A 20,857-nucleotide genomic window follows, 5' to 3' on the forward strand; every position below is an offset into this window, starting at 1 on the left:
TTTGTTTCCCCCTCCATCTTGAGGGGCAAGCAATGACTGTGTATCTGACAATGACAGAAACTTCAGATTGGAATTGATTGAAGTCTCAGTAAAGCCCAGATGCATTTAAGACACATCAAAGATTTAATGGTTCATCTGTTTGTTATGTAGCATGAAACTAATTGTGAATCTTGTTTAAAAATTAGGTGGACACTGATCCTGAGTCAGCTTCAGCAGCTGAACACTTTGAATGGCCACGGTGGAGATTTCCCCCAAGAACGTTATATTAATATGTATCTGCACAAGATCGATGATCATTTTCATTATTATTTTCATCATAATTTGTGGGATGATTGTTTAGTGTATAAATTTAAAAAAAAAGGGAGGAGTCACAGGGCTGAAGGTCAACTATTCAAATCATTTTTTCTTTTATCAAACAACTAAAAGCTCAAAGATATTTAAATTGAAGTGATATAAAACAGATAAAAACAGCAAATTCTCACATTTGAGTGGCTGGAACCAATAAATGTTTTTTTTTTCTTTTAAATATACTAGCAGCATGGCTTTATTAATGTACGTCAAGAGGTCCATCACTGTGGTCTGGACTAAAATATCTCAACATCTATCAGATGGATTGCTATGAATTCATTGTGCCCAGAGGATAAATCCTCCTAACTTCTCTAATTCTCTGACTTTTCCCCCTAGCGCCACCGTGAGGTTGACATGTGCAGTTTTGACCAACAACCATCTGATGACTTGTCGTGAAATCTGGTTCAGACCCTCATGTTCCCCTCAAGATAAATTTGATTTAATCGTTTGGATGAACTTTTCATGTAGCTCCATCATTAAGGTCAAAATACATTTTTTTCCAGTGTTTTGGTTTATGACCCATTGAACTACATTGAATCTAGAATAATGCAACACAACAAATCATATTGATGTGTTAATAGTCATTTATTTAAGATAAACACAGAAACTTTCTAAGGCCAGTGAGCTCTGTTAACGAATGGATTAGGTGTATGTTTTTCCTGTTTGTGTGTATTCGTGTATAAGACTGAATGTGTGTGTTTCTGCACGTCTTCCCATTTGTGACACACACACACACACACACACACACACACACACACACACACACGCGCAGCAGAGATGAGGGAAATTCTTATCATTGCTGCAAAAACTGTCACCGGACTGTTTCTCTACACTGCAATTACAGATCAGAGCACAGTGTGCATTATTTAAGGACAAATGTAAGCCGTGTAGGCAGACAGAAGCAGAAAGGTCCCAAACTCACAACCCTTAATTACCTCACAGTGACGCACACGGGCGCCTCTGAAGGATGCTGGGCTGACAGAGTGAACTTGTCCAAGTATATGTTATTTACCGATCCAGTGAACTCGGAGCTGCGCCTTTGTCCTCAGGGCTCAAAAGGAAAGGGCGGAGTAAGGTACTTTTCCTCATGAATAGTTCATTATTCGGCACAATGTGATTATTATTTCTCTTCTTTGATATTCTTCTGTTAAATATTCTTTTCTTTCTGCTAATAAAAGTAGAAATATTAATCCCAGTGAGGGAAGATCAAAGCTCATCCCTTTGACATACTTGAAATACTCTGCAACATGACAGACAGTTTAAAACGGACTGCTGCAGCCCACGCTTCAAACATCTCGTGTCTTCAGTGTACCGGCCAGCCTTTAAGGGGCTTAGCATTACAATTTAATGGTGGGACTGACAGGTTTTTGCATTAATCATCTCCACCACCCACACAGATTTGAAACAGATGCTCCTCCCCCCCCCCACGTGTTAATGATGCAGATTGTGTAAAGTGTGTGTGTATAAAAGGAAAATATATATATCTGACAGATCAAGTGAGGGGATTCATTGTGACAGGAGGCAATCAGCAGCTGCCTGAGTGCATAAATTGTCCTGGAGGGTTTCTGCAAAGCTGGTTAAAAGCAATAAAGAACGAGCAAGGGAAAAAAAAGTGAGAAAATTTGTTGGGGCATGTTATGGTACCTAAAATTGAGATTTCATGTCAAGATGACTTGTACTTCTTGCACTAGGACGTCAGAGGCCCGATGTGTCCTTTTAGTCAGGTCTAATTGGCCGGGTGTTGCTACTGTTCAAGGTCATTGATACAGAAAATTGAGACGCTGATCCTCGCAGGCTGTCTGTCACTCAGTACCTCAGTCAGATAATTATGACCACGGTGTGAACAGAGGATCTACCTCCTGCTGTGTTAAACAAACCTTGTCACACCTGGATGCACTGCTGATTGACTCTCAGAGGATTCTGTGGGACGCTCTGATTTATGAGCAATCACCATCAACCTCAAAAGGCCACGCAGAGTCTCTCTCAGACCAACACGTGTAATCAATACATTACATCTGTAATCTAATACACAAACCAAGGTCTATCTGACTGCAAGGCGTGTAACTTTATAGTGAATATACCGCTATGTTTTAATGTTTGTTAAAACCTGGTTCAAACTGTTTGTGTCTTGATGAACCATCCATTCATTCATTTTCTGCTGCTCATCTGGAGCCGGGTAACCGTGGCAGCAGGTGAAGCAAAGAAGTCCAGACGTCCCTCTCCCCAACAACGTATTCCAGCTCCTCCCGGGGGACCCCGAGGTGTTCCGAGGCCAGATGAGATATATAGTCTCTCCAGGGTGTTTTGGGTCTGCCCCGGGGACTCCCACCAGTCAGATGTGCCTAGAAAACTTCCGGTGGAAGGTCCCGAGGAAGCATTCTCATCAGATGCCTGAACCACCTCAACTGGCTCCTTTCAAAGCGAAGAAGTAGCGGGGGTCCACTCTGAGCTCCCTCTGGATGTCCTCACCTTATCTCTAAGGTTGAGCCCAGCCACCTTGCACAAAAAAAAAGCCATTTCAGCTGCTTGCATCCACAGTCTCATTCTTTCGGTCACTACCCAAAGCTCATGACCACAGGTGGAGATCGACTGGTGCATCGAAAGCTTCGTCTTCCGGCTCAGCTCCCCCTCTTCACCACAACAACCCGGTACAATGCTCGCATTACTGCTGATGCTGCACCGATCCGCCTGTCAATCTCACGCTCTATTTTACCCCCACTGAGAACAAAACCCGGAGAATGATGAAGCTTGATGAACCTAAGTAGAAAACTTCACTCTCTTTCTGCCGCAGTCAGAAACGATATTATGAGAGCAGTGAGAGTGAACCAAAACAGAGTAGCACTGGGATGAAAAACTCAACATCTGCTGGTTGGAGTCCTTTGAACTTCCTACAGACAGTCATGGTCCCGGAGGATGAATTTCACCGACACTGGTGATCCCCCGATCTTTTGACCTCTGGTGCCATCAACAGGTTGTGGTTTTGAGTGAAATATCTCCACTATTATCATCCGTATCGCCAGCTTCGCTTTGAGCGAATTCGGACTAACATCAATTGGATGGGACAGAGGTACGTGACTTAACATGAGGTAATATTTCTAATCGAGTGAGAGGTTCTAAGTGTAAAAGAACAACTTTTTGGGAGGCATGGTTGTGAAAAATCTCTACTAATACTAAAACCATAAGACCATTTAACTTCTGGAAAATGGCTTAAGATGAAAATCCAAGCATTTATTAATGAATTACCAACATGTATGACTGCATTGTTACCTAGTGGAAAGGACAAACATATTCTTACTAATGCCTTGTGTATTAACGTGATATGTGACAGCTATGGACAAGCAGCTGTGATAAATCTGTGTAGATTTAAACTATTTAAAATATTTGTGCCTTTAGATTGTTTTCATGTGTAAATGAATTGTGTAGGTGTACTTTGTTTGCAATTTCCTTGCCTTAAAATGGAGGGACAAATAAAGCATTTTGAATTGCAGCGAATAAACCTTTGGTATCAATAAAGATAAAAGTGCAACAACAAAGTGAAGGCATATGACTGACAAATGCATTATACAGTATGGCACTGATTGGCACGCAACCTAAACTGAACTTCAGTGGTAGAAATTCTGCTTTAGTTACAGCTAAAGTCCTTGAAGTGATAAAGTGTTTATGTTATTATGTGTACGAGACGTGTGTGGGATACAGTATACTCATGCATTTGAAGTATCCTGCTGATACGTTCTCCTGAGGGAGCAGTTTTTCTGAAGAGAAATTAATTAAACTATTAATTTAATGCGACCAAAACTACATGTCGTTCGGGATGAGAAGGACGAGGATCCCGTGACAGTGTCCACACAGACGACAGTTACATCGATGACTCACTCAGTCATGAAATTAGATGCGACAGCCAGCGGTGGAGTCAAGACTCAGAGACCCGGTTCATGATTTAAAAACATTACCTAATATCACATTTGGCCGACACCAGTACAGTAATGATGCCCATTAATCATGGTCTTATTTCATACTGATGGCTTGTGAGACTCGAGATGCAGCAATTAGTGATGAGTCACAGCTGGAATTAACGCTCGACCCTGATAGTTGTTCGGGAGCCGGCTGGCACACTGTATGAAGACCAATCAAAAAGCAGCACTGGAAAGACATACTGATGTAAGTGTGAGTGAGAGACAGAGGGAAACAGAAGTGATGTACAGAATAGCTCTGACGTGATCCCCTTAGGTCACCTCATCTTCCCTCTTTCCTTCCCTCCTTCCCTCCCTCCCTCCTCCTCAAACCTCCATTTGAGGTGTTTTCCGGAAAGGAAATGATCAGATGCTCTTTTGCTAACAAGACAGCTCAGCAGCAGTCGTATTGGTGTGTGTAATTAAGGCTGGGCTCTGCAGATAGATGCCTCACTGAATGGAGATTCCCCCCTCTCTCTCCCCCTCTGTCTGTCTGCCCTCTCTTTTCTTTTTGCTCCTCCACCTTCTGCTCTTGACATAAATCTCCCAATTTACCCAAAACAAGATGTCAAAGTTTGCTTTTAGGGAACAAAATCAGAGGTAGACCGGGGAGTAATTATACTTCTGAGATGATCTACTGCAACATAACAGAGGAAGAGGTATTATACAGCAAGACTTTATTCATATAAGAAAGAAAATAATTACTCAAGCTGGACTGTAGTAATTGAAAAGCCCTTCCCGTCAGTCCATCATCTCTACCTGAACAAATCACCGCTGTCATGAAAAAAATCTCATTACACCAGCACCTTTATGGTTTTCTTTCTTTTTGAAACATGGCATGACTGCATAAGGGTTCAGAAAATACCATCGTTCTTCTTTTGGATGTGAACAGGAAAGCACAATGGTCAAACTGAAAGCAAGCGAGGTTATTTTTAGCTCCTGAAAAGTTGGCATTTTGGAGATATGAGGCTGTGATAATAGTCTTTTATCTGATACTGAGGACATGGGTTGGGATGCCAGAGGGGACAAGGCAGGGGGCGAAAAAAACACACAAAAAAAACGAGGAAGTAATGAGAGCCCAGCACTTTATATTCCACATGGGGAAAGCATGTACAAGCACATTGCTGAGATGCTTCTTGAACTAGCTATTGGAGATATTGGAAACACAGAACTCATTAGAAACGGTGTCAATTAATTTACCGAGTCTAATAAATTTACAGGGCAGGGACACTCGCAGGGCAGCGTTAAAACTAATTTAGGAAAATGAGTCTTTGTGGTGCCTTTATCGGATCAATCAAAGAGAGAAAAAAAATGATAAATGAGTGAAACATAACAAGTACAGATGCTTCCATACAGGACCCCAGGGGGTCGCTGAATGGTTTGCTGAGTATGTAATGATGTGCATCGCAGTCACCACATCAGACTCAGTCCTTTGAGAGATTTTAGAGCAGCGTGTTAGACAGTGCTCTCATCATCATCATCATCATCATCATCATCATCATCATCATCAAAACACCCAATAAAGGAATATCCTTTGGAAGGATGTGTTTATCCCTCCAGTAGAGACTTGGAGAATCTACACTAAGGAGCACTGAGGCCAGGGTTGCCACCCTCTATGTGAAGAAGGAGGTACTTCTTCCTCCATCCCGTATGACGCAGCATCTTATTTTCAAATAAAGGGCCATCCCATATTATAAGAGACGGTTGGCAACCCTGACTGAGGCTGTTCTGGAGGAGCTGACATGGTTTAATGGATAGTTTTTTTTTTGTTTTTTATTGCAGTGGATTTTAGTACCATGTTTTGCCACTCATACTTTCACACATTCACACTTCCTCCAACAAAACTACAAAAATTTTAACAAGGAACAGATAATATTTAGAAATGTTTGATCTGCATGTCAATCCACATCTGTAATTATACAAAATAACAGACGATCAAGGCTGAATTTTTGTTGTACAAAGTACAGCTTTGTGAGAGTGACGGGAATTTTAGTTTTGCAGGTATTCAGCCATAAACCAGTTGAAATTTCAGTCACAGGATCAACAAAGTTATTACAATTCAATCTGAGGGAAAAGTAAATACCTCAACCAAATTTCACGGCAATCCATCCAACAGCTCTTGTAATATTTCACTAAAAACTACATATGTCAACCTCATGTTGGAGCAAGAGGAAAAGTTAGAGGATCACCCAAGTCAGTAGGATTCATCCTCTAGGGAACGCAAGTGTCTGGATTTGTCTGGATCAAAGTGAGGAACCATCTGACCAACCAACAGACCAACACTTCCATCCCTAGAGCCACATCACCAGCCTGCCTGAAAAGGAATAAACCTCAAGAAGAGCAGCAGGAGAGATCCCTCTGCCAGGACAGAATAATGTAATAAACATTGTTTGTCCAGAGCAGACTGAAATAACAACAGTAAAATTACACTGTGAGCAAACAGAGTGACAATATTAGATAGATAGATTGCACACATACGTACAAACATCTGTTATTGCTGCTTCTCTTCCGGCTGTTTTCTGTAAACAGTTAATTCACCCCGTCACCAGAGCAACAATTGGAGATAACCGATTCTGGCTCCTCGCCGAGGCGCGGTGAATATTCAAGTGAACAAACCCAACAAATATGTTGTTGTTGTTGATAGTGGCAGAAATAAACAACAACCTGGAGAGGATTTAAGTGCTAAAAACCAAAATGCAAAACAATTACTAACACTAACAGGCACTAAAAGTTGTGTAACTTAACCAAACTGCAGCAGCGAGTCTCACCGCAGTCCACAGGAAGCAGGAACCAGGGGAAATATTCCCAGGCTAACGAACCATGAGTCTGCTGTCTGAGTTTGGTACATGAACGAATCAGGTGAGCTCCAAGGCTCAGCTGTGGTCTGTTCAGCATTACTCAGCATACAGGCTGCGGTTTGGCATGTAAGCGAAGTGTCGAGAGCAGCGGGTCTGTAGTTAGTGTTGAAACAATCCGTTCAATTCTCAGTTCAGCTGAGCAGGATACATGCAGGGCAAATATATGAATGGCAGAACACAATATGAAGAGCAGAGCTAAAAACAGCAAAAACTGAAAGAACTTCAGTGACAGTCAGCGACTCCTAGGATTGTCTCAGATCCTTGATTCATTCACTGAACGCCAGCGGCTCGATTCAGGCCCAGCAAGTTCGAAATAATGCAGGATCGTTGATCGGTTAAAAATCAGATAGTGAGGAAACTTTTAAAATATCAAGAATTACAAACAGTGCGTTTGTCAAAGTGACAAAGTATTTCTGGTTCCAGAAGTTGGAGATCATGAGGAATATGCACCATTCGGTCATGTTTCACACCGCTGGAGCTCCGGCCGAGCACCGAGCGGCTCAGTGAGCCAATCTTTTCAACAAATATTTAATATATAAAGAACTGATTCTAATGGTTTGGGACAATGAAAACAACTGCTTTGAGCGTCACTAGCAGCAGCTGAGTCGAGTTGAGAATACAGGTTTGTTGATCTCAACAGTGAGCACACACAACTACAGCAAGCCCCCGAGAAACAACATGTCAGTCAGTCCCTGCACTGCTCAGAGGGATGGCAGCTTCCCGGAGGCAACATGTACCAGTGGAAGCTTGATTCACATCAAACTCACAAAGATACCGTCACAAAAGATTAGTTCATTCATTTTTGACCGGCACTATTTCAGACGTGCTGCTCCATCTTTATTATTATCATTTATTATACGCCTGGTACTCTGGTGTCTTTCACTCATTAAAACTTCAATTAATCCTAATTATTCATGTTTTCGTTAAGATGCTGATGTTGATTTTACTGCTACCTGTCTTTCCATTACCTGTGCCGACCTATCCTGTGCAGATTGGAGAATATCTCAGCATAGAGGACAAGAGGCCAATCTATCCCAGAAATATTGTGTTTCCCCACACACAGTTCTGCCACACAGCAAGGCCTCACTTATACTAGCTTACGGACGCACACACAGACAGCTGCGAACACCACGGACACGTACTGGCTTTCATTTATACTCCACTTGGAGGACGCGTTCCACACACACGCAGTATATCGTCATCTGCGTTTCCGCGTATGTGCACTATGAATCAAAGCCAAATGGCGACATCTATGCAAGAAGAAGAGCTGCTTAGTTTGCAGCACTTATTCTTTTACTCCTCACACAGCCTTTCGTCAACCTTTAGTGTCCAGCGTTTGTTTTCTAGCACTTGCGCAGTCGGTCCCCTTGTAGCGGAGTGGCCACATGGGCTATCTGTGCAGCCATGTTCTAATTGGTGCGTATGCAGATGTTTGCACCAGAGCCTCACATACGCCCAAACACTGACATTTAGGATGAAATTCATGTCACGCAGACCCTAGCAGAGCCTTGTGTAGTCGCGGATGCTTTAACTATAACACTGGTGTAAGAAGGGCTGAGGTTTGAATCCGCTGACCTGGACCTTCGTGTGTGAGTTTGCTTGCTCTCTTTGTGTCCCACAGTCCAAAGACATGCAGTTTAGATTAGACACACTATTTTTTTTTTTACCAATATATCTGATGCTCGGTCCAGGTATGGAGATGAAAAAATTGCCTCCAGGCATGTGAATATCGTTATAATTTTCTTTTTCAGTTTTTTGTTAGAAAATTGTTAAGACTGCAGAGGTGTAAAAGAGGGCTTCAAATGCTAATGAAAGTTGAATTAATTCATTTTTCCTCAGGATATCAAGACGGTCGGGCTTAATGTCCGATATGGACAGTGGTGTCCAATTATCCGTCATACAGAGTGTCTGGAGAATTTTATGAAAAGCATCCTCAATGATTTCAAGCTGGAATGGATCAACAGACCATTAAACCCTCGTACCGGGAACCAATGTTTGGACTCCGCTGCCTTAGAGGCAACCAATGTGTTTCCAATGTTTTCCTAAAAATAGAAGAAAAAAAATTCTTGGTAAACTAGTGGCAAATAAAGAGCTGTCAAAGTCCTGCAAGTTCAACATCTGTTTCCTCTATTTGTCCCGTCTTTGTTTTTACAAAAGTTGCACTAATAAATAATTTTACATTAACAATGGACAAATGAAGGAGACATATATATATAGTGATGAACCCACTGAAAACTATCACCAGAATGTCACTGGAGAATTAAGAAAATAAAAAAGGAATCACACAACAATATTAAAAACGACGTTGAGAGGCGTCACTCATAGTGATGAACGTATAGAGAATTATCTGCTGAATCTGCATCTATATGGAGCTTTTTAGTGAGTTTCGGCTCATTGTTCTGTTTTCCAGTCCATAAATATTTTACCGCTCTGGTTCCGGCCTCATAGTGTCATTTTCGGTCTGCAGCAGACAGCTGTTTCTAGGAAACATCTGTAAAAAGCCACTGTCCACTACCTGCTCAGCGGCGAACGACAGACAGACACAGAGAGCAGCTGGCGAACATGGTGGAGCACTTAGCAGCTAAAGAGCCTGAGATTTCCCTCAGGAGCTGGTGGAGACCAAGCACGGAGCTAGAAGAGAGGGAACACTGGACTGGAGGTTTTGCTCGGTCCCCTCACATGACTGACTCCAAAAGATTGAAAATGTTACTGTGTCTGCTGGATGTGTAAACAGGGAACTCTTTGCCAATAAATGTTCCCACAACTTTATGTTAATGTCAATGTTGTGTTCATAGCTTCATGTTTTGCTGCCAAGTGGCCAAGAAGTCGGTGAATGCAGGTTTAAAACAAACATTTAAATCCTGTTTCCTCTCATTTGTTTTTTCTGACGCCAGGTTTGTTATTCTGAGGCGTCAATGTTTTCTTGCAAGAAGCCATATACATTGCAAATTATATCTATTGCTATAATGCTATAGTGTTGAGTCAGCCAACTCTAAATATAATCTGCTCTACTAAATGGTTGTTATTCATGCTTGAGAGAACACAATCTGAGGGAAGATTCAGCCATATCACCTCATGCCCTCAACGTTACACCCGAACCAACAGAGAAACGAATCAGACCAGGGAAGTGGCTCCGGCAGAGCTGTGACCGTCTGCCAGACCACTGTCAGGGATACGGTGCAACAACTAATGAACTCGTGGTTGTGAATGAAATGGTGTGGTTGTTGTGAATGAAATGTTAAATTGGCATCTCAGTCATTAAAAAGTGGGGAAGCGAGAGACATGAGTCATGCAGCCTCGAGCACAATCAAAGCTTCCTGCTCCTCCGTCTCCACATATGGACCCGAAAACAGGAGGCTCTGAAACAAGCGTTCAATGCGGTGAACCGGCAGAACTCAAGAACAGGATTAAGAACACAATGCGAGCCATCCATGTTGTGTGTAAACATCCATCCTCTGCGCTGTTACAGTTGGCCCAGTGGTTATATAAAAGGTAAAATGATATCATACTGTGGCTGCGGGGCGCAGAACATGTTTGGTTAAACAGTCAAAGTGCATTTTGTGCAGCTGATCACATTTTTTTATTTCGCAGTAAACGGCGTTTGCTTTCTCAACTCCTCCTGCTTCTCTTTACTGACATCATTTACCCTGACATTAAGTTCAAAGTATTTAATCCTTTAGATTACAGGTTAATTATGATGCTATTACAATTTTACTGTGCAGATACAAACAATTAAAGACATTTTTTATGCTTTGTAAACTAACACTGTATAATAAGTAATTTTCCACCTATTTCTTCATAGATGTGTAAAAAATGTGACTCTGCTAATTAGTGTTTGTTACTAATGAGATGAACCACTAGAGAAATGACTTCAGTGGTTTGACAAATCACCCCTTCCCTTCCAATAACGGCTCGATTGCAGCTGGTAATCAAAACTCTGTCAGCCAGTCAGTCCCTGCACAGATTAAGATTAAAGCTAAATTCATAAAAACGATCCAATTTTTAAATAAAAAAACCCCCCAGACTTTCATTTACAAAAGAGAGAATAACAAGAACATTTTAACATCAGCACCATTTGTTTTTTTTGTTGTTTTTTTTGAACATTTACAGCAGAGAGAAACTGACTGAGTCACCAAGTGTAAATGCAGGAGAGGCTGCAATTGCCATTCTGAGGTAATAATGGAAAAGTGATATATTGTAATTTACTGCTGATCTACATGGAATACTAAATAAAGCAGCGTTCTCAGACTTGCTGGCTGAGAGGAGAACATCCTTGCTCTTATTAAAGTTAGATTGATTCCTTGAGGCTGTAAAAGAGTGATAATTGAGAATCTCTGTTAAAACTGAAATGAATCCAATAATAACAGAAATTACAGATGCAGACATAAAAAGATCTAATCGGCTAGTTCCCTTAATGCTCATCAAGCTCAACAGAAATTACCTCATCACTTTACAATTAGTAACGAGTAATCCATTACTTTACCAGTAACGATGCTGCTGTTGTTGTTGACTTTTTGAGGCATATTTTGCCCAGCAACTTTTACGGGATGACTCACCCAAGGCAGCTGTTACGCATGACAAAAAGAAAAAATCAAAGGATAAGGTGGAGCGAGCAGATGGCAGGAGTCAGATAAAAAGGTGTTTGGCGCGGGCTGAGCGACTATTTGAGACGGGGAAAGGGCCACATGCTGCCGCACATCAGGACCATGCAGAGCTCCAGGCTGCCCAGCGGGGCGCTCCTCTGCGCACTGCTGCTGCTCTCCGGCGCCGCTGGAGCCGAAGTGTTGGACGGCGAGTCCGAGGAGGAGCTGAGCCCCAGAGCCCTGCGGGACTTCTACCCCAAAGGTCCGAACCTGACCAGCGAGAAGCAGCTGGTAAGATTCACATCTCCGCTTTCATTCCGCAACTTTTTTTTTCTTTTTTTCCATGTTTCATTATTTTATCAAATCAATTTGTAATTTATTAAATTTCTTTTGCGCGTTACTCACTTTGAATCTAAGTGACACTGTGATAAAACACCGTGACCACCTTAAAATGAGCCAAACTCCATTCAGAAATGCATGGATTTAAGATTTTCACCGTCATGTAACATTTCTCACTTTGTCATAAAAGTTTTGCCATTTTAACCAAAATCTCACATTTTTGCTGAAATCTATTTTGCAAATGAAAATGTTTACCTTCACTATATCTCCATGTCCTTACCGACAGACCACAGATTTTCAATCGTTTTGCATTTCTCTTAATTGATCATATGACAAACTAATATATATATATATGTATGTCCGTTGTTAAAAAAAAATAAATAAAATGAAATCAAACAAAAGGTACATTAATGAAGCACGTTTGCTGTGTTTATGTTTCCTGGCAGCTTGGAGCTCTCCAAGAAGTTCTGGAAAAGCTGCAGGCTAAACGACTGCCTATGTGGGAGAAGAAATTTGGCCAAGTCCCCACGGTATTGTACACATATATCCTATTTATTGATATTGATATTGGTGTCGCAGCAAGTAGAAATGACCCCCCCCCCCCCCCCCCCCTCTCTCTCTGTCAGTGTGATGTCGGGGAGCAGTGCGCAGTGAGAAAAGGCGCTCGGATCGGGAAGATGTGCGACTGTCCCCGGGGAGCTTTCTGTAACTTTTTCCTGCTGAAGTGCTTATGATCTGATCTGAACCATCTGAATGTTGCAGTGAGATGGAGGGTCGGAAAAACTGTCTCTCCATTGCTTTGTAATTACTGTCATATTTTTTTATGATGCAGCCGAGGAGCAGGTGGGGTGACTGCCCCACCCTTACGAAATAAACTATAGTAGTTCTATGATAAGAATATATTTTAAAAGTATATTATCAAAGAAAAACTATAAGGATATTGTGGTGATGGACAGGAGATGAGGAAACCATCAAGACCAATAAAGTTACTGTAAATATTCAGAGCCACTTTATGTCTGTAGGAGAACCACAGGATCATTGTTGTGATGTAGTAGGAGCTAAGAAATAACCCATAATGCACAGTAAACTCACCTGAGGACCACATACACACTGTAAAGTCTTAACAGCAATATTATGGGAAAATCATCGTGATTCTTCGTCAGGACAAATCCAAACTGTGTTTTGAACTTGAGCTATTTAGTTTCAGATGAATGTTTTGTGTATGACAATAACAGTAATAAAGTGTGGATCATGTTGTTTTGTAAAGCAGTTGAGTGGCCGCTTGTTCTTTTAAAATGTAATAACTCTGCTGGCTTGGAATCAGTTATATAACGCGCATGACTTGCTTTTTTTTCTATTTTTATTTTTATTTTTTTGTTCATTCAATATTTGAACAATGACGTTGCTGTGACCGCGATCTGTGACGTCACACCTCCCGGGGGCGGCAAAACTGCTCCATTGGGGAGGGGGCTTTAAATGGAAGCTCGTTCCGCTGCAGAGGAAACATGAACCAGAGAGTGACTGTCACGTCTCAGTCACTCTGTCACCACGCCAAAAAAAAAACACTGAGCATCCCACTCAGGTTTAGAGTGATCTAAAATTAAATATATTAACGTCATATCAAAGATGTGTTTGCCAGTTTCGACTTAAAGTCCCCCTCCACCCAAAACTGTGTTTTACTTTACTGCTCCTTCACATGGATGTTGGAGCTTCACTGTGCAGAGTTTGTTTTCACATTCATCTGCTTCTTTGTGCTCACCTTAAATCTGAATCCATGGTGAGTATAACACATGTAGGATTTAGTTACATAACTTTTGCAGAACCAAGCTTAATATCAAAACAGGAATGATTTTAAAGTCATCTTGTGTCCAGTAGTTTTGAAATGAATAGTATTTGCATTTATAGAATTTGCATTGTTTTTCAATATGGGAGAAGGATTTTTTAGCCATAATTTAAAACCATATCGGAGACAAATTATTATTCAAAGAGTATTTTCCCCTCTGGAAGGGATCTTTAAATCTGCCTCCCTCCCACCCTGCAAATAATTGACACAACCTGCTCTACCTCCAGAGCTACAGCTGCCCTGCTGCCTTCACAGTGTACCTTATGATCGTAATAGTGAGACGTCCATGTCCCATGTCTTTTTTGATTATAAAGCAGGTCTAGGTTCTATATTAATACTGTGAAAGTATCAAAGCGCTCAGTTCACAGAGAAATGCACACAGCCTGTGAGCTGAGCTTTAAAATGAACCATGAGGCTCAAAGCCTCCTCTCTTCTGATTGGTTGACTGACCTGTTGTTGCTAGAACTCCAGAGAGAAACCTGAGAGAGGAGATGTACAACTACACTGATGTTTTTTGGTGCTTAAAACCACAAATATATTTACTTGTGGATATCAAAACTTAAAACACCAGAAAAGTGTAAAATATGGGACCTTTGAGATCATCACTTGTGGCATGTTTTCAAAAATTCAACAAAGCTGTCGCCAACTGTTTTGCTTCAACTCTCCAGAAATCCCTCTTATGAGGTGAAAACTGGCGCCCATACTGTGTGTTGTATTTCAGCNAGTGTAAAATATGGGACCTTTGAGATCATCACTTGTGGCAGTCCAAAAGTCAATGAATACCATAAAAAGTATTTTGTCTGAAATGGTGAGTTCAGTGTTAAAATGGCAGAAAGTAGCTGCGTATATTCACTCAAGTTGAGGACTGCAGTGCATTATCTTACAGCTACTGTGCAGATTAAGATTTTACATACAAAAATTACCATCAGTTTAAACTACCCAGCAGTTACAACAACAACAATCACCAGAACAACATTAAAATTACGCTTACCTGCAATAATGATAATAATCCAATAATATATAGTAGCAAAAAGAGGTAAGTGAACCCTCTGGAATGATCTTTATTTATGTATGAAATTTTATGAAAATATCATTCAAACATTCACAGTGTAGCTGCAAGTGTGTGAGGGAACAACATGCAGCAGTGTGTATGCTGTAAAAAGGGCAGTGCACACCAACATGAAAACATCATCACGAAGGTGAAGTAGGGTGGAGGGAGCATCATGATTTGGGGCTTTGCTGCCTCTGCGCCTGGCACAGCTTGACAGCATGTCCTACAGGATAATGTCAGGGTGACCAATTAATGCAGAAAACCAGGTTTTTTTCCAAGGGGTAACTGACTTTTTCTTGTCACTGTTAATAATAAAAACTGAGAGGGGCTGTTTTGCATAATGAGTCCTTTATTCTTGATGGTTGTATGTTCTGCTGCTAATATTTATTGCTTTTACTTACGTTTATATACGTTACATTTTGAATCCAGGGCTTTGATTCATAATGGAGTATTTTTAAAATTTAGTATTGCTACTTATACTTAATTAAAGGGGGGGGGGGACAACAGCTCAGGGGGGGTTGAATCATTTATCTATCTTTTATACCTGTAATTGTAAATATAACAATATATTTCCCATGTACCATATACCACATTGACATTAGCTAAAGGCCTGTCTCACTCACGTCAGTGGCTAACATCCTCAAGTCTCCCTGACACTGAAGGTAAATGTAAGTAGCATTAGCTAACTATCGAGCTTGTTACTTTCATACCTTCAGAGTTAGCTAATGTTAGCTAGTTTCTAACTTTAGCATTAAGTTGCAGTTTAGCTAACTGATGTCAGCTAGGCTAGCTGATAGCGCACCCTCTCATTTCCAGTGCTGGTTTGTCATTTCATTACCAACATAAAATGTAAAATATTATCTACTTTTAGCAAACACTGGTGCTCATTCATGAGCAGTGAAACAATGGAGGATTAGTTGCTGGATACATTTTGACGTCAATATAGAGTTTATTATTTTATTTTAATAGTCTTTTGTGTGTTTAAGGTGGTTTAGTCTTTTACCTTTTATAATAGGCTGCTGGTTGGGGAATTGAACAATATTAAAATGCATGTGTGCTGGGGGCTAAGTTATTGTATTAGTGGTGGAAAGTAATTAAGTACATCTACTCTAAGTACTGTTCTTCAGTACTATTTTGAGGTACTTGTACTTGAGAATTTCATATTTCATGCTACTTTATACTTCCACTCCACTACATTTCAGAGGGAAATATTGAACTTTCTACTCCACTACATTTATTTGACAGCTTTAGTTAAACAAGCATAATAGTGTAAGGACAGTTCACTGAAGCATGCGCCTGCACTGTGCTGGGTTCCCTTTCACCCCAGAGAAAAACTTGACCCCGGGATCATCATTGTATAATTTGCACGCTGCACATGGACAACTGACACTAAAGTCCCTTTTGAGATTTGGTGATTGAAATTATTGTCTTAAGTTACCTGATGTTTTCCTTGACTCCTCACTGATGTTTCAGTTGACTTGATTTTTCAGGCCCTCTGTTTTTTTGCAGCTTGGGCAGCATCGTCGTATTCCACATCACTGTGCTTATCTCTTATCCAACCTTCCTCTGTCAGCAGTCATCAATAATACAGTGGAGACAAGTACAAAATGTTTACTTAGTCCGTTTTCGCTTGGCTGTGTGTGTGTGTACACTCGGGATGTGCGTGTTATCATTAAGGAAGTACACATGGAGCTAAAGAAGGACTGCAGTTTGTGCTGTTGATCAAAATAACCAGACACCTCTTCCTGTTTGTCCTGTTATTTCCTGGAAAATAATTCTATATATTTAATATTTACCTGACATATAGAGACACACAACACATTCACACCTATGGGCACCTTAGACCTGCCATTTAACCTAATGTGCATGGCTTTGGACTTGGACTGTGGGGGGAAGCCGGTGTACCTGGAGAACACGCAAACTCCCCACAGAAAGGCCCCAGGGTTCGAACCTAGAACCTTCTCGTTGTGAGGTGACACTGCTAACCACTGTATCAGCGCGCCACATGACAATATCAGCTGGTGCATTTATTCACCAGTCTAACATATTGATCCAGAGTGAAATATCTCCCCAAACACAGGTCATTCCTGGCTGCTGGAGAATGAGTCCTATTTGTTTTGTTGCCCCTCTAAACAGGAAATATCTAAATCTCATCAACAGATTAGCATGGATTTTCCTGGGCATGTTCAAGAAGAGGAATAATGACTCTAATGACTTTTCATCTGGCACCATCATGAGGTCAAATTCTTAATATGTCCAACATGTTGATTTATGTTAATGTTTGTTTTTGTTTCGTCATTTTAGGTGTAATTTTGTATGCATTTTTATTTTTCATAATCTATTTTAATAAGTTATTTATCTTTTTTGAAAAACATTCATATGTTGTGTGCATAGATTTAAGATTAATTAAGAACACATACATCTCTATCATTCAGCTTGCCTGCATAAGATGCACACAGCCTCCTCAAAATGGGAGAAAATGAAGTAATAAAGTTTTATTACCTTAAGTGACCTGAGAGTTATTGGTGACTATTTTATATAAGTATAATAAGTGCTAGGAAGCTGTCAGGAATGAAACTTGTACTCACTTGCTCCCACTAGATACACTCTCAACACCAGAGATTAGCTTGTGCACACAGCGTAAAATCTTATTTCGACCAAAAAAAAAAAAAAAAAAAAAAAAAAAACACTCATCCAGTAGCACTACTACTAGCATTGCTTTAGATTGTTTTGCTGTTGATGAAAACTTAACTTTAATATTGGTCATGTTTGCTTGTTTTATATTCAGCCATCCATAGATTGAGAAAATCTCACCATCTTTCCTCTATGAAACACTTACAGAAACCATTGAACAACTAGAAACATTCATGGCGGTTATACTGACAATAAGACTGTTTATCTTATTCCTGAACAGTATTACTTTCTCCAGACAGCGAGGATTTGTTATTGATTCCTCGGGGGAATTACCTCCAATGCCGATAGAGATTGCATGCGTGGATAAGGGCTTTTTTTCACACATTGAGACAGTTCAAACCTGCAGCAATTGCCGATTGAGAGAAGAGATTGTTTGTGTGCGATAATTTGACAGTGAACTACAGAATGAAAAACAGGGATAGTGATGGACAACACAGAGAAACTGAAAAAGAGGAAGAGGCATGGGATGATTGAGCATGTGATGGATGGAGACACAAGAGCAGGTGACAAATGATACAGTCTGAAATAGAGATTACTCTCTGAGAATGACGTTGTTGGGTGTAAACCACACACAATATATCAACACCAGACAATGCTTGAGGCATTTAAATTGATTTATAAAGGTGTGAACTATAATATGTGCACATGCTCACACACCTCTTGTTGTGTGTCTGCATATACAGTACAAACCTCATGTAATGTGATGGCCATGACTGTTATTATCACTCATCATGAATGATCCAAATAAATAAATCAATGTTGCTGAATGTCATACCCCTCTCTCTACCCGTTACTACCACTATTCCTCTTCTTGTTACTCTCCAATAAATGGAAGATATAATGAAAAATATAATATTAAATCAAAGACAGGACAGTCCAGTCTCTAGTGTTACTAAAACAAATCACATGCAAGGTACCATAATGCACCTTTAAAACACCACAAATTACAATATAGGATTTCAAAAAGAATCATTTACTATCACAAAGCATATAAGTACAACAAAATACCAAAATAAACTTAAAGGTATCACAAAAAGCAGTAATTACTACCGACACTGAGCACTACAATGTGCCCAAAATCACAAGAAACTACCAGAAGAAAACACAAGGTCGTGAATGAGGGATTACAAAGAATCACAATGTGTACTAAAAAGTACCAATAATAACACATACTTCACAGACATACCAAAGTAACAAGGGCCACAAAGTTACAAAAAGGTGCAGCAAAAACAAACCACACACCATAATCAAAAAGTGGCACAATCTGTACAAACTGCAATAAAAGGTTCTACAAAGAACCAAAATAAATAAATTCTCTTAAGCTCACTAAGACTCATCACACGCTACTGTTGTAACATAATGTACAAAAACTACAACAAAATGTGCTACAAAGTACCATAATAACACAAAGTGCCTCAAAGTGTTGCAAAAAAAAAGTAGCACAACCACAAACTACTAAAAATGTTCCATAAAGCAAAGTTTCATTAAGCTGACCAATACACATCACAGGCTCCTGCCNGTAACATAATGTACAAAAACTACAACAAAATGTGCTACAAAGTACCATAATAACACAAAGTGCCTCAAAGTGGCTCACAGGCTCCTGCAAAGTACTATAATCTACCAAAAAATATCACAAAGCAAAACAAAGCCTTTGACAAAGTGTACTGCATTGTACCAAAAAAAATGCCAACGAATGTACATAAAAGTACCACAAGCACAAAGTTCCACAAAAAAGTAGCATAACACATCACATGCTACTCCAAAATACCACAGACTATCACAGACTACCAACAAGTAAGTACACCACAAAGAATCAGGGTAGATTAAGTTTGTAATATTCAGTTTGTGGTATGCAATTGTATGGTACAACACTCATACAGTACAATAGGTTGTGGTACTTTATGTAGTTCTTGAGGGTAGCTTGAGATACTGTACTTTATGTTACACTGCACTTTATTGTTTTAGTATGTGATACTTTATAGCAGCATGTCTGGGTTGTTAGGTGCTCTAATGTCTCTTTGTTTTGGGACTTAAAAGACCTTAGGTCAGTTTACATGGAGATGGATTCATATTTCAGTGGAAATATTAAGTTTCACATCTTATTACAAACAGAATATTCCTGTTGTAGTTACATCATACTATGCAGAAGTTTGAGGCACTTTAGATGTTTAGATTCTTATCCAGCACACAAACCCATCAGGGAGGCGTCTGATTGGTCCCAAATTAATTCTGCAGCAGAACAACAAGCCCAAACAAACAGCAAGAGTTATAAAGAACCATCTTCAGAGACAAGAAGAACAAGGACCCCTGCAGCAGATGGTCTGCCCCCCACAGAGCCCTGATCTCAACATCATGGAGTCAGACTGGGATCACATGAAGAGACAGATGACAGGGAGTCCCACTGTAAAGTTCAGAATCACATAATAAGCACCGCTGCCCTCTAGTGGTGAAGCCTGAGACCAACTGTATAAAACAATAAAGTATATTTCCAAAATGTGACCTCCATGACGAGATACTGTTGTCTGTTTAGAAATTGAAAATACACATTCTATAAGGGTGAAATACAGACTGGGAAGCTTTAGTTGGAGCATGGTTTGATCATATTTATCAAACTGCTAAAAGCTAAATTTTGGACGTAAAAAACCTTCTCTTTTCCTCACACAAGAATAAAAACTATTGCTCTACCTCCTGTTGTGGAATTTTCTGTATAAGGCCGTCTATGAATTGAAAAAAATAATGAATCATCTGGTGAACGTTGATGTCTTTTGAGTTAAAGAATAACAAAAAAAGCCACAATATACAACACCACAAGTCTGGTCATGTCTGTAGCATTCAATCATCCCTGACACATCTGTGCTCTCGTTATTTTATAGCCATTTAACAAGCTACCTGCCCTCTTCTACAACACTCGCAGACGAACACATTGGCAGTTTGTACATTCTGTCATTGAAAAGCATGTACAATATAGCAGATGTTTGGTCTGTCTATATCTGATTATTATTATTCTATAATATATTATTATATTATAGTATTATATTATTATTCTTTCCCCGATCATACATGCGATCACTTGAGAGTTGCTCTTAAATGTGACTTTTACACTTGGCTGTAAGTAAGTAGTTCTGAAAGTTGGTGCTTTAAAGTGTTGTAAGTGTCCTTATTATTAGTTTGATCAAAACAAACCCTGA

At 40.1% G+C, this 20,857-nt stretch overlaps 1 protein-coding gene across 1 annotated transcript; it reads left to right on the forward strand.

Moving 5' to 3' along the window:
- Positions 1–11,834: 11,834 nt before the first annotated feature.
- On the forward strand, positions 11,835–13,321 carry LOC111224487 (cocaine- and amphetamine-regulated transcript protein-like). Its single transcript, XM_022748988.1, has 3 exons — positions 11,835–12,030; positions 12,525–12,608; positions 12,705–13,321. The coding sequence occupies exons 1-3, from the start codon at positions 11,842–11,844 to the stop codon at positions 12,810–12,812; spliced, it is 381 nt and encodes a 126-aa protein (XP_022604709.1). The 5' UTR covers positions 11,835–11,841; the 3' UTR covers positions 12,813–13,321.
- The last annotated feature ends 7,536 nt before the right edge of the window (positions 13,322–20,857 follow it).

Source organism: Seriola dumerili, unplaced genomic scaffold, assembly GCF_002260705.1.
Source record: "Seriola dumerili isolate Sdu_G_001 unplaced genomic scaffold, Sdu_1.0 BDQW01000011.1, whole genome shotgun sequence".
NCBI classification, from domain to species: Eukaryota; Metazoa; Chordata; class Actinopteri; order Carangiformes; family Carangidae; genus Seriola; species Seriola dumerili.

Bases quoted from the DNA above. Each gene is read 5' to 3' on its own strand.
- LOC111224487 (XM_022748988.1), top strand. From the start codon at position 11,842: ATGCTGCCGCACATCAGGACCATGCAGAGCTCCAGGCTGCCCAGCGGG. The intron at 12,031-12,524 runs GTAAGATTCACA...GTTTCCTGGCAG, and splicing joins TGACCAGCGAGAAGCAGCTG to CTTGGAGCTCTCCAAGAAGT. The intron at 12,609-12,704 runs GTATTGTACACA...TCTCTCTGTCAG, and splicing joins AATTTGGCCAAGTCCCCACG to TGTGATGTCGGGGAGCAGTG.